The 14,657-nt window shown below is 35.0% G+C and overlaps 1 protein-coding gene across 1 annotated transcript in view; it reads right to left on the reverse strand.

Annotated features, from left to right (window-relative positions):
* The window catches only part of CDH12 (cadherin 12), a 497,894-nt gene that overhangs the window by 10,511 nt on the left and 472,726 nt on the right, over positions 1 to 14,657 (reverse strand). Inside the window, exon 10 of the mRNA XM_015854453.2 lies at positions 4,810 to 4,946. Coding sequence (XP_015709939.1) covers positions 4,810 to 4,946 — 137 coding nt within the window. The remainder of the gene's footprint in view (positions 1 to 4,809; positions 4,947 to 14,657) is intronic.

Below are 14,657 nucleotides of genomic sequence, written 5' to 3' on the forward strand. Positions count from 1 at the left end.
TTAGAACTATGTACAAGAATGAATGTATTCACAATTCATGTATCATGTACATGGAAGGATCAGTTAATCACTGCAGCATGATTTAGAAGTATATATGAATATACATTCATTCTTTGCATTTATTTCTCACTGATAGTTTGCAAGTCATTTTCTTGACAGGTGTATGTATATCTATTCTGCTAATTATAGTAGTAAGGTAGAATGTCTCCTTACATAAATGGTCAGCAAAAATCAAACATGAAAATAAGATTACTACAGCAAAAGATAGAGCTACTTTCTTTTTATGTGTTTGTTTCTTTTTAATTCTGGATTACACTGGTGTCTGTGTAACTACTCATGTATAAAAAGGAAGACAAGTAGAAGATTGTGTATAGCTTGGGATTCCTATATAACTAGAAAGACCTGTAATACATGATGTTTACAAGGATAAAAAATTACGTCAAAAACCACTTCACAAAGTTTACTTTAATCTTTGTTTTTGTCTTGTTTGCCCTCTGTCTGAAAATCATATCATTTTGAGTCCTGTGAGCACAGTAGTGATATGTGTGTGCTTGTGACAGTGAATGATTCACTCAGGCCATTTACTGAAGCAATTTAAATTCAAATTACCCACAAAAGAGGACAAGTGGTTTATCGTTAGCATAGGAATTAAGAAGCTGATTTCAGGTTTCAATTGTCTGTATGACATCGGCAAATTAATTATTTCTTTCTTCATAATTTTTCCTGTCTGTAAGACCGTGACAACACTGCTTCCTTCTCTTGCTTGAGTGCCATGATCTGGCAACATCTTCATAGTTCAAGGATAATACAGGACTAGAAACTGTAAAAGATTTGAAAGAATGAGACTGTGAAAATACAAGATATCACAGGACAGTGTGGGCCTTTCTGAGCACTGAACTGTGATTATTTATACTGTCAAATTCTTACAGTAACCTTGGCACAGTTTTGGCCTGGGGAAACTAGTGGTCTTTCAGGTAATTCACTTTTATGTAGTGAGAGTTAGTATGAATGAAGGACAACTCAGCAAATTCATTTACGTGTTGCTACCCTGTTTGGAAGGCCAGAGTGTTTAATGACATAGAAGTAAACTACTCAGTGCCAACTGGCCTGAGTGCCAGGAAAAAAAAAATGCAAGGCACGTATAATTTATTACTCTGGACAGAGTTTGTGGAATCAAAACTGTTCAGAAACAGGAACCATGGAGGATACTAGAAGAAAAAATTAGGAGAAAAACAAAACAAAAATGAAAAGTAGAGAAAAGTTCAAGTAAGGAGAAACTGGTAAATTAAATGAAAAAAAAAATAAAAAATAATAGGATTTTGAAACATTCCCTTCCTATTCATGCACTTTGTTCTACATGGAGGCTGATTTTTTATTTCAACAGATGGGTAAGAGACGTTTTGCATTCTAATGCCTTCATGTCTGTGTCATCATATGCATGTTAGCAGAAGAGTCATCTGCTTTCCATAAATGAATATTTCTACTTTGGGATGAGCTTCTTTAACAAGGGTAAGAAAAAGGTTATAGTGTCTTCTGTTAAAAATGTCAGTAGGCATCCATCACTCCACACTGAGTAGTTGTTCTGCTATTTGAAGACAGATTCACAGATCATGTTTAGAACACGTATTTGTCAACTTTTCAGGGTTAGAAATAAAAAATGAACACCAATATAATGATACATGGTTTGAGCTGGTGACTCAATAACAAGGCTAGAATAACTTCCCATATCTAATTTCCCGATGTGGAGCCAGACAGTTCTGTCTGTATGCAAAACTTATTATGTTGTTTCTGGGTAATCAGGATTTCCCTCAGCTCTGAATACACACTAACACAAGCAGCCCTAGAACAAGCAGATTTCATAATTTAACTTATTACTAAGGGCCAAAGTTTGGCTTCTGGTCAAGCTGCCAATCCACACCACAATTGCTGCAAGTAGGAATGAAAAGACAGAACCTACAGTTTAGGGAAGAATAGTTGCAGTATATCTATGTCAATAAATTAATAAATAAATAAAGCTGCGGGAGGACATTGGACATAAAACCATTTACAAATTCCCAAACAGCAAAGCTTTTAAAAAATAAATTATTTTTCTCTATAATGGGTCATGTCAATAGAGGACACACTGATTTACATAAGGCAATTCTCATCTGCCTCATTTTAAAAAAATGTAAGATTTTTTTTTCTTTTCTTTTTCTAATTAAAAAAAACAAAAACAAACAAACAAACAAAAAAGAAACACAGCTTATCAGCTTTTAAGAAAAGTCTATGGTCTAACATAAAGAGATACAAGCATAATTTGTGATTCTTACATAGTTTCATCCTGAACCTACAGAAGCCCAGTGGGGACAAGTACTAGAAAATCCCAGGACTAAGGGCATTTGGAGGTATCTGAAAGTTTTTTTTCTTGTTCCTTCAAGGGAAAAATAATAAAATAAATAAATAAATAAAAATGTTGTGAGAAAGAAAAATAAGTATTTTAGCAAGGGATTAACTGAAATTAAAATGGTTATCAGTAGTTTCAAATCTCTTTATTTCACATAGGTGTGCTTAACAAGAGTTGAAAATATTTAGATAAGGACAAAGTCCTGGGACGAGTTTGTGCAACCATTTGCAATATTGGGCCTCTTTGTAATCTGGCATACATCAAAGCACTGTTCAGTGTCCTGTTACTATAAAAGATGATTATTGCAGTGTTTCTATATAAGCGCAAAATCAATCACGTCTTTTTTGTGACAGAAAATTCTGCAAAATATTTTTTCCCCTCTCTTACTTCAGATGCTCCCCACTTTTCTCTTTGACCTTCTTGGCTGTGCACAGTGTATCATTTCTCAAAGCTGGCGTTTATTTCTGTCTTATTTCCTACACACCTGCATATAGAGTTCTAAGACAATATAAATAAAATCTTCCATTTTTTTTCCAAAGAAAGAAGAGACTTCCTCTAGTACAGCTACAGCAATTATTTTTATTGCTATGGATAATGCTTTATAAATATTTTGATGTATGCTGAAATAAATCACAAGTATGTCTCAGGTCTCGAGCTTTAACTAGCTGAGTGTTGAAATTGGGAATTTCATAATATAGACTACCTGCTTCAGTTCTGCATAACATTATGTAAACTTGGAGATTTTAGCTAGCTTTAATTACTCTAGGGAATAATAAACAGATTCCTATTGAGTTTATTAAAATTGCAACCTTAATACAGAAAGATTTTATAACTCTCAGAAGATCCTTATCCACCAAAAAAAAATTAAGCATTACAGAAATGTAGAGCATTACAAGACTTCTTCACTATAGACTTTCAGTTTCTCTGAAAATGAAGTACAATTCTGCTGGACTTTTGGCATATGCAAATGCTTGTACCTCCATATAATCAATCACTTGAGAAGGTTTAGTCTCTTTTTCTAGTCTATTCCTATTTCAAGTTAGGGATAAAATTCAAGTGTTCATTTGTCTAGTGTCTCTGTTAGTTTTTCAGACTCAGGTACTGATACCATAGTTCTCCATGAGATAACTGCAGGTGAGAATTTTGTTTTTTAATTTTATTTTAAGTAATATAAGCTTTCCTTGCTTCCAATATCTTCCTCTAGCTGTTAATAGAATGTCTTACATACTGAATCACAGAATCACAGAATTGTAGGGGTTGGAAGGGAACTCTGGAGATCACTGAATCCAACCATGTAGGTTCCCTGCAACAGGTTAGGCAGGAAAGCCTCCAGGTGGGTCTTGAATATCTCTGGAGAAGGAGATTCCACAGCCTCTCTAGGCAGCCTGTTCCAGTGTTCTTTTACCCTCAATGCAATGTTCTTTCTTATGTTCAGAATAAACTTCCATATTCCACTTTATGCCTATTACAGCTTGTCCTGCTACTGGGGGACCACCAAAAAGAGCTTGGCCTCATCCACTTGACATCTGCTCTTCAGCAATGTGTAATTGATGATATTTCTGTTAACACCTAGGTAAGTGTAGACATTTATAAATATTCGTAACTGACATCTCAGTGTCATGAAATATATTGAGTAAAACAAGCTATTTGTTTTTCTGGACACACAAACAATACAGAATGAATAGGAAATATACTAGGTGCATTTTTGTACAGCCTATTATGTCCTAAGAAAGATTTTTGTGTTCTTTACCAAAATTCTCATTTGAATAGTGGTGTATGACTACCAGACTTTCACTTTGACAGGATCATGAAGGAGGAATGCTACAAATGCTACATAGAATGTCAGTGAAGAAAGTTGGAGCTACTTAATACATGAGAAGAAGGGAGCTCTTACATGAAAATAAAAGCTTTACAGGAGAAGTCAGAAAGAAATAAAGCAAACAAAACCAACAATCATACAGTAATAGAAAACAAGTAGTTAAGAAGAAAGAAACTTGAGCATAGAGAAAACTCAAAATCAAAGAGGCAGCACACAAGTTGATTCATTTAGTGCTCTAAATTATTAGCATGCTATTATGACTCAGTTTTACTGTAATTCTTGTCTGAGAATTAAATGAATGTTTATGTATGGAGGAAGGTCTCTATACATTCTCTTCTGATTTCAAGCATTCTTGCTGGTAAGATTTTTCAGCTTTTGAAGGGATTGTTCTTGCATGAGGATTACTAGAAGACCATTACTGTGCAGGCCTGTTTGAATGTCATAGTCAGTCTGTGAAAATGATATTTATCAGGCCTTTTGAAACCATTTCTTGGTAATATATACACTCTTCACAAAATATTTATGTTCAAGTAATACATTCTGATAAAAAAAAAAAACAAAAACAAAAAACACATTAGCATATTAATTCAATTTGTGTCATACTTACTAACTTTACTTGCAATTATAGAAAAATTGTACTGTGCTGTGCTTTCTCTGTCCAGTAATTCGTTAGTAGCAATGGTTCCTTCATTAGCATCTATTGTAAAGAAGCTGTCCACATCATTCTTCCAATCGATGAAGTATCTGTATATGAAAAATATTAATAGAGTAGATGCAAATGTGCAGTGATTACACATTTATCATAACAGCAGTCTAGCTACTGGAGCTGTTATTTTTCTCTTCCCAGCTATTACCATCTTTGCAGGAAGAAGACAATAAGCTATGATTTGTTTATTTATTTATTTATTTATTTATTGTAGAGTTGGAATGTTCAAGGGGAAAAATGAGCATATAATAAAAGATTTAGTATTTCTCCTGTTCAGATTATTTGAAAATGGGTTCCCAAGATGTTGATGCACAGCTTTTGTTGATGTGATCACTTACGCCCATCACTTTGTAAAGCACTAGAGAAGCTCACAGGGAAAAAGAGAAAAGCTGTGAAACAGTGCTTGCTTAGTGATGGATAGTGGTTCCTATCTGGTCTCTTTATATATATTCATAGTTACAATAGACTTAATGGGCTGACAGAGAGGTGTCCTGGTAGAACAACTGTTAGTACAACCTACTTACTTAGAGGTCCTTTATCAAAAGAATATTGGAACAGTCACTGTATAGAAGACCTCTTATTACCCCTACCTACAGAGAAGCATTAAAAAGCTCTTTGCTTTTGGAAAGAGGGAACAAGTCTGACTTTCACTGGAATTGAGAGGAATGGGGCAACATTGTGATTTTTTTAAATTCTTTTGCAAAAAAAAGGATGAACACAGGACAAAATCAAAACTCAAAATGTGTATGCATTTGTTATTTGCCCCTACCAAGGTCATATTAGGAAGAAGAGATGTGCTTGTAAATGTAGCCACTTAAAAGCAATCTGATAATTATTCCAAAACCATTTCCCTTAAATGCTAATTAATTTGAAGGTCTATTTTCTCATTTGATGCTACTGTTTATAAGCATAACAGAATAATTCTTCTGATGCAGTGCCGCCAGCAACTAATTTCCTTTTCATTGCTGCTCTCTTCATACCTAGATTGTGTTTCTCAAAAACCAGGCAGGATGAAAATGAGAAACACATTTGTGAGCAGTAGGAAATAAGAAAGAGTAGCACTTGGCAACAGTTAAGTTCAGAAGTTCAGAAAGACCAGAGGAATGTACCTATGACACCTCACTGTGAGACTAAAATCAGAAGATAGTAGTTCCTCTTCTGATTAGTATAGTTTGTGGAAAGAATGTATTTGTAATGCAGTGTTAAACATCAAGCTTATTTCTACAGAAGGAAGCAGTGTTACAAAAACATAAATTGCACACTGCCTTAGTATGGGACTCATGAATGTTAATAACAAAATGATTAATAAATATTGGCTCCAATTATTAAATTTATTTAAAAAATTAAAAAAAAAATCACAATAGAGCATACCATTTCATTTAATCAAAATTATTAGAAAACCCTGCCTGTAGATGAAATAGTTTACTTCAACTGACAGTCATCAGAATCAGTTCACTGCTTTATATGTGGAGCCTCACCTATGATTTGCTAAAATCCTACTGTATCCTTTTACACAGCTGAGCAGGTTCATTTTCTATACACATATGGAATTTCAATCTCATTCAAAATTTAGTTGACATAAAAAATATGAAAAATGTATACATCATTTCTTAGAAACACTGGTTGCTCTCTCAAAAACAGTGAAATTAATTGTTCATACTTTTCATTTTTAATGAAATTATTTAATTTATTTATTAATTTTTCATTATTTATTTAATGAAATTATATTACATACTCAGCCACACACAAATAAGTTCTGTCAAAGCATGAGAAAGTAACTTATCTTCAGCCTGTGGAAAATCAGCTCCATCTAAGTATCCTACACACCAACAGTATGAGTCAAAGAAAATACAGGATCAAGTTCAAAGTGTAGTGTAAGTGATTAAGATCCTTCACCGTGAGACTTTAAAACTACCAAAATCATACTCAGTTTGAACACTGTTGTTTCCAAAGTTGAATTTAATAACACATACTTGTAAGATCAGAATCTAATAATCTATCTGCATGCATTCACACAGGTGCTTAACTTCATGGATAAACTCATTATGCTTACTTCAAAACGCAGCAGGGTCAAAGTCCCAGATAGGCACTGCAAGACTGGCACTACTCCTCATGAAACTAATGCCAGAATTCCTCTGGCTGCAGAGGAAGCTAGATCAGTGGGAATAGAACAGTGTAATAAAAATAGATTTTATGCTTGTAATAGTTCTTCCAAAATTCATTGTCTTCATTTACATCCAAACTGTGTATATTATTGTGCCATAATTGTTGGTGTTTTTTATGAGTTTATTTATTCATTAATTTGGTATTATGTTTGAAGACATGCTTTCTTCTTTTTGTATATGGTAAAGAAGGCACATATGGTACAAATAGGGATGGAACAGTTATTTCAGACCCTAAGTTAGACAAGATAGCGAAGAGAAACAAAAGTACTGGAGATGTATTGTGTAAAATATATATTCTCTAAGAAAAAAAGGCAAATAGCCTTTCTCTTTCCTTTCACAGTCTGTCTATGTGCAGTACTCATGGGAAAAAAAAATAAAAAAATAATAATAATAATTAAAAAATTCTATTAGAAGATCCTCTCACAGACAGCACTTCTGGACATAGAATTGCTTCCTCTCACTCCAGTAAATTTGTAATGCTTAGCAAAATAGTGAATGGAACTCTGGCTACTTTTAAAATGGGAATTGTTGAAGAATTTCAAAGGTCTAATTTAGGGAAGTCCCTAAAAGAAGGGAAATTTCCTTTATGGCCCAAAAGTATTTTTTTCATACAGTCTGGTATTCAGTGTGAGATTTTCTGTAAGGAGCACTGCAAAACTTTGTCTTTTCTTAAGACATGAATTCTGTCTTTTCCTTTGGGGGAAGAAAAAAAAACCAAAAAAAAACCAAACAAAAAAAAAACAAACAAAAAACAAAAAACAAACACACAAGCAAAGAGAAAAATAACTTTCAAGAAAAGAAGAACTGAGAAAAGAGTTGCCAATCTGAAAAACTCAGTAATTTACCAGAGACAGACCCAGGTATCCGGAACACAAAGCCTGACATTTCTTGTTAGACTGACACGGAGAGGACTGCTGTTGAAATGCTGTTATTAGGACAGCTGTCTAGATCTTCTAGTCATGCTCTAGCAGTTTGAAACAACTGAGCTTGGTTTGTTTAACTGCCAAGACTTCCTGTGAAACAGGCCAGAGTCAGTGCACTAATTTCAAGAGGCAGCTCTCTCCTGGAAAAGTTAGGGTGCACTGGCACAGCCTCACTTTTTGACTATGGACACAGCAACAGTATATTATTTTAGAAGCACCTGAACTGGCCTCCTAGGAGATCTCAGTATCTAGATGTTGATACATAGCTCATAGTCATTGTCAAAGAAGACACTTCGTATAACATAACTCCCTGCATATACTGCTCATCAGAGGACTGTGTTGGATGTTATATTATTGAGTAGGAATGAGTGTGGAAGGATGTATCTTTACTAACAATGTTTCAGTCTTCCTAACAATACCTGCATTTGTACATCAAGTAGGATAGAAGAGAGAGAGTTGAAATATTTGATTTCTAAAATAATTGGAGACAAACCTGGAGGACTCTCACTGACGGTGTTCACAAAACACACTGCCCTCTTAAGGAGCTAACATAATAATCTGCATTGATCCTGGCTAAATGGTGAATGGGCTGTGGCTCACAGGTGGGCTTTGAGGAAGACAAGGTGCAGCATAGAAGATAGCAGAGTAGTTGTGGGAGGGGTGTTGAATTCATAAGCAAAACCAGATCATCCTTGTGAGGATAGCGTGAACTCTGAGCCATCAAGCAGACAACTTCAGTTGCTTCAGACTGTTATGCTGTGAATAAATGATCCAGACAGCTGTCCTGCTGCTGCTATGGAGATGTGTGATGACAGGTCACGCTAAGGAGCAGTTGGAGGTGGCAGTATGCACAGAAGGCCATGGAACCCAGGACTTGAGCAGGGTTCTTTGGTCATCAAAATATAGAAGAGACTTCCTCTGCCCAGAAGAAATAGCCTCGAGAACTGTGGAGTCCATCCTCGACAGAATGGTGAGCATGAGAATTCTTACTAAGCCAAGTTGCTAAAAGAAAAGTGAAGAAAAAGTGTTGCCTACAAACACTGTCACTGTTTGCATAGTAAAAAGGGAAGGGAAGCTTGGACCATACACCTAGAGATGGTATTATGCTAAAGGCACTAGGTCCAAACTTGCTCCTGCTTTACTAGCATACAAATCATTTGAAAGCATATTCAACTGAAATTGGCAAGAAGAAAATGAATTAACCAATTCAGTGAACAATAACACATTTAACATTTAAATACTCTTTTTCTCTTTTATTTTACATTCAACAAACAAGGAAGAGTAATTAAAATCAGTCTTCTAAAAGAAGAAAGGAAAAATGAAAGAGGAACATTACATTGCTTTCTATATTTGTCTTTGGGTTGTTCCACATCATTCATGCCATTCATCAGTGTAAATTGTCTTGTCTGTATTCCCATTTCTACTATAAAACTGTAGCTAAAGCAGACCTAGATGGTGACTCTAAGAAAGCCCAAATCACAATTTTTCTGTCCATATACTGAATGATTTCCAATATGATGAGCTAAGGAAAACTAGAAATTAGGTATTTGAAGATTAATAGATTGAGGATGCTGTAGCTTTTTTTCAGAATGAATATTTCCTGAAAAATTCCTGACAGCTTGTTTATTACAAGAGGAGCAAATAACCTAAATGATAGAGATGGTGTTTTATACAAATATCTTAACTTGGAACTGTTCATCTCAAACTTTGCTGAAATAAAGCAAATTCATTATTCTGGAAATTAATGATTTAGAACACTGATTTTTGGGAGAGTTATGCTACCGAAAAAAAAAAAAAAAAAAAAAAAAGGTGAAAGATGATTATTTTTTCTATTATTGTAGATCTCTATTTGTGTATGTGACCTTAGATTGTTTAATTAGAGTTCATTTTAATTTTTATTAAAATATTGAAATGCTGGTAAATGAAATGCAGAACTTATGCTAACTTGGGACAATTAAATACCACTTATCATATAAAAAAATATGTAGATTATAGAAAACAAACATATAAACATAAACAAAAGATACAAAGATTCAGTTGGAAATTACAAGCAGTTGGGATTTTTTGTAGTTCCAACACATTTATAATTAAATAGATGAAAGAAAAATGTAAAGCAGGACTGGCAAAAGGGTTGAGGGACTAGAAGAATGCAAATGAGACTTGATATGTGATTTGACTACTTGAAAGTCCAAAAGAATTTTCTTCTGTACCACATTCATGCACTGCAGCTAAGAATTAATAGATCTCTACATATAACTACCTGTCGAGAAAATGGCACCTCTACAACAGTTTTTGGTCATCACATCATCAGACAGATATTAGAGAGAGTTGATAGAAGCCCAAGAAAAACTGTCGTAGGTGTAGGCAGGATGCATTTTTTAGGAAAGATTAAAAGAGCTAAAATATGTTTTGCTTGGATAAGAGATGAGAAAAGGAAGAAATGATAATTGTCTACAGATAGCTGAAGGGCTTAAACACCATGAAAAGGAAGATATTATTTTGTAAGCACAGAGGAGTGGAAGGATGAAATTAAGAAAGGAAAAAAATTTGTTATGCAGCAAAATCTTTCTGGCGGTGATGTATATTACACTGCACAAAAAATAAATGATACCAGTTCTGTTACTTGGCACAGCAAAGCCAAGCTTGGTAAAGTACTGTCAGGGAAATTTCTAGAAAGAGTGACTGAGTAATCCCATTAGTCCCTGTAATACTGATGTATATGACACATACCAGGGCATATTATCTTCATGTGAAACATACTGTTGCAAATCTGCTCTGTGATTCAGTTTGAAATATTTAAATTATAAACACATTTTTTTAAGACTGCTGTTACTTTTTAGTAACAGCAGATACTATACACTAAAAGTATAGAAACAGCAAATTGCTTCTAAAATGAGAAACACGACATCCCTAGCTCAAGTCAAGCCTGAAAGAAAATAAAATATCAGAGAAGTTTAAGCAAGCAAACAAGTTTGTATAATTCAAACTCCTATCCTGACAATGAAACTTTCTTGCTGTAGTTCCTGTAATTATACATTCAGTGAGTTATCGTTGTGCAAGTATCAAAAAAACATCACACGTACATACATGTGGACTTGAAACATCAGTTCTTTATTGCGCCGCTGACTTCTGCTCTTCTGAAATGTAAATGCTAAACTCTTTAGCTCCTGATCTCTGATCACTGGAAGTACCTGCACCTCCAGTCAAGACTGAGGATGCTTGTCATAATTTTACTAAAGATGCAATATGTGTTTTTAATACAAGTTCTCTATACATTATGCATGCTTAGAGAAGCCATACAGTTAAAAATAAAAATAACTTTAAAAAACAAAAACAAACAAAAACAAACAAACAAACAAAAAACAAAACAAAAAAAAACCACCAAACATGAAGATTTTCCTGATCTAAATGATAATAACCTTAGTTATTTGTTTATAGGGCTGAACAGAATAGATTATTAAATTATTCTTTAGGGCAGCAGCACTGAATCAATATTAAATAACTTTAGACCCTTTCTCATACTCTCATTTGATTTAAAGATTACCCTTGATTCTGAGTCTTATGATTTGCTATTAACTTATAAATGCTGCCTTGAAAATTTTTATGAATGCAGCAATAGTAAATATCTTTTTTTCTTTTCTCTGCAACATGAAAATATAAAATAAGGTATAATACACAACTCGCCAAACACTAGCAAACAAAAGTATTTGCATATTACTCATGTTGTCCTATGTAAATACAACCATAACGATCTTTCTCATATGTTTTCAGGTCCCTTTCCAAGGTACAAGCCAGTAACTGTGGTGCTTTGTCCATACAAAGTTCTATATACATAGAAGTTTAAATATATTTAATAAAATAAATTACTTTTTTTATCAACCTCTGTTCTGTTAATATCAACAAATATCTGTTAATATCAACATTAAAAATTAAATTGCTCAGTATTGTGAAAAGAAATTGGACCTCTGGTATAAGAAATTATATTCTTAGTAGTCTGGTTTTAATTATGTGCTCTTTTACTTAGAGGAAGCAAATCTAGAGAAATATATTTACCATGGCATACAAATTTAATTTATATTCATGTATGAATTATATATATTCATAGTTACTAAGTGTTACCAGAAAAGTCTAAAGTTAGTAACAGCAAAATAACATCTGATGTCTTGCTGTAAAATTTTCCTGTTGTTAACCAAAAGTTTTAAAGGATGTAATAATGCTCCAAAGTGTCAGGTGCTTTTCTGCAAGGTTGCTTTTTCTTGTTTATTTGTTTAAATAATTTACTAAGCTATCTCTGTTAATGGAAGCAGAAGCTTTCCATACCTTTGCTGAACACTGCTTCAGGCATTAGCATTCCTGAGAATGCTTCTAAGTCATTAGTGGTCACTCCAAAGGAAGTTTCTTCTCATATCCAACACTTTGAGTAATCCTCCAGATACCTTCCAGATCCCAGACAAACCACAGCTACACAAACACTTTACATCAGACATTACATGCTATAGAGAAGGGTAGAAGGAATTTGTGCAGACTGGAAGAAGGAGCAAACCCTTCTTGTTAGATTGACTCATGCTCATCATCCTCATGTCTTCCAGACAACAGGACATTTTCCATTTGAAAAAAACAATATAGTTTGATTCTCCTGCATACAGCATGGTTGGGTTCACACTCCTTCATATGTTGGTGCATATTTATGCATTTTAAAATGAAGATTTGTGATTTTAGCAGTCAGGAGTTTACCTGATATGTAACGATTAGTAGCAGTGCAAACAAATTATACTTTGCTCCTTTGGACAAAATGGAATAATTTGCAGAATTGACTGAGAAGCAGTGGCTGCAGACACCCAGGCTCTAACAATAGGTCAGAATCTGTCCAGAAGCTCTTAAACATTTCATAAGCCTTATAAATCTTACATAAGGATATTCGTAAAACATGCTAGACAATATGGGAAATAAAACATGCTGCAGCTGAGTTATCAGCCCTTCCAAACTGCCAGTTCTGCCTGTCAACAACTTCCACTGCTTCCTCCCCACTCTCCATCTAAAGATTTTGTTCATTTGTTTATCAACCCTTGCAGTCAGCTCCATTTTCTGCTTTTGCATTTCTCATTACAGGCTGAGTAACTTATCAAAAGACATTGCCACATCAGAAAATGCATTGTTTTTATCAAGCTTTAACATCATTTACACTGCCTCATTGAGCAAGCAGAATCACAGAACAGCATGGTGGAAGGCAGCTCTGTCCTGCAGTTTAATCAGGCTTCAGTAATTTGGAGGAGGAAGAACATGGTAGGAATGTGAAGCAGCAGAAGTTACATTCGGTTTAATGCTTTCCAACTCTTTAACCTGAATTTTGTATACTGCAGTGGTAGGCAAACACGAGAGCACTTACTCTACCAGAACCACAAATTGTAGGCTCTGAGCACCGTTTCACTCTGAATTTGTGAAGTGCAGGTTTGTACCCCATGGTGCTCCCCATGTTGTGCTTTGCAGCTCTACCACCTGGTGGCTGGAGGGGCTGCTCCAACTTAGTGAAGGGCTTTTTCTGCTGCTTTTTGGTGTGGAAAAGGTCTGCCATGCTGTGTATCTAGACGCACTTCAGTACTGCTGTCAGTGGATAGAGGGAGTATAGAAAGCTAGAGACCAAAGGAAGTTAAGTGCCTCTAGCCTTGAAACCCTAGGAAAACTGAGAAAGGGCAAAGGGATGTGGGTTGCTCTATAAGATGTTTAGCCTCTTCAGAAGCTAAAACTTCACTTTGCACTAGCTGCACCAGGGAATAGAACAGAGAAATGAAGCTGTGTTATGCTGCCTGGGACCTTCACTCTGGCTGAACAGTTTTACTGTACAATAAAGTACTAAGACAAGACACCTCAAGGCATAAATTTAGCAGGAACAATCTTTGATGACTTTCCTTTTGCATCACGTAAATATTAGCTTTGCTCTATACATTTGGATACTAAAATCTGAACAAATCTTTCCTTTTTTTTTTTTTTTTTTTCCCCAAGGCTGAAGTAAAGTGTTGAGACAATCAGAGAAAAATCACAGAACAGAAGTCATGCTGGCTCCAGAGAAAACTGTGGCTCAGAGGAGGATTTATTTCTAGCTTGGTTATTAACCTGGGACTGACCTGGGCCACCAGCAGATACAAACAAGGCAGTCAGGAAGTGGAGGCTGTATTGTTGCTTCAAACCCAGTTTGGTGAAATGCTTATAAAGAAAAGGATTATTCAAGATAGTTCTGCCACTATGAGATCAGCCAAGTTTTCTTCTGTCAGTTCTCCTGTTCAGTCCTCTGCTTATGTAATGAAACCCAGAATCCATGGCGAAAAATGACATTATGGAGTCACCTTTATAAAGATTTCTTCCTGAGAGTCCCAGGTAGAAAGTGTTTGGTGATCACATCCTTGATTCCCTGTGGCCTGATGGCCTGATACAAGCCACATCAGGTCCAGTCATTTGCCTCTAAATTTGGTTCTGCTCTCCTCCTAAGTGAGCTGGAATTTCTGTGTCATATTTCTTCCACAGAGTATATTTTTGTTTCTTACTGCCTCCACAGCATTCCTTTTCTATTTGGCCATACTGAACTTCAGCACTGTATTCTGATAAGCTTTGCTACTCTCACATCCAGAGCCACCTGGAGTGATTCTGTGCTATTATCCCAGCTGGA

Source organism: Coturnix japonica, chromosome 2, assembly GCF_001577835.2.
Source record: "Coturnix japonica isolate 7356 chromosome 2, Coturnix japonica 2.1, whole genome shotgun sequence".
NCBI classification, from domain to species: domain Eukaryota; kingdom Metazoa; phylum Chordata; class Aves; order Galliformes; family Phasianidae; genus Coturnix; species Coturnix japonica.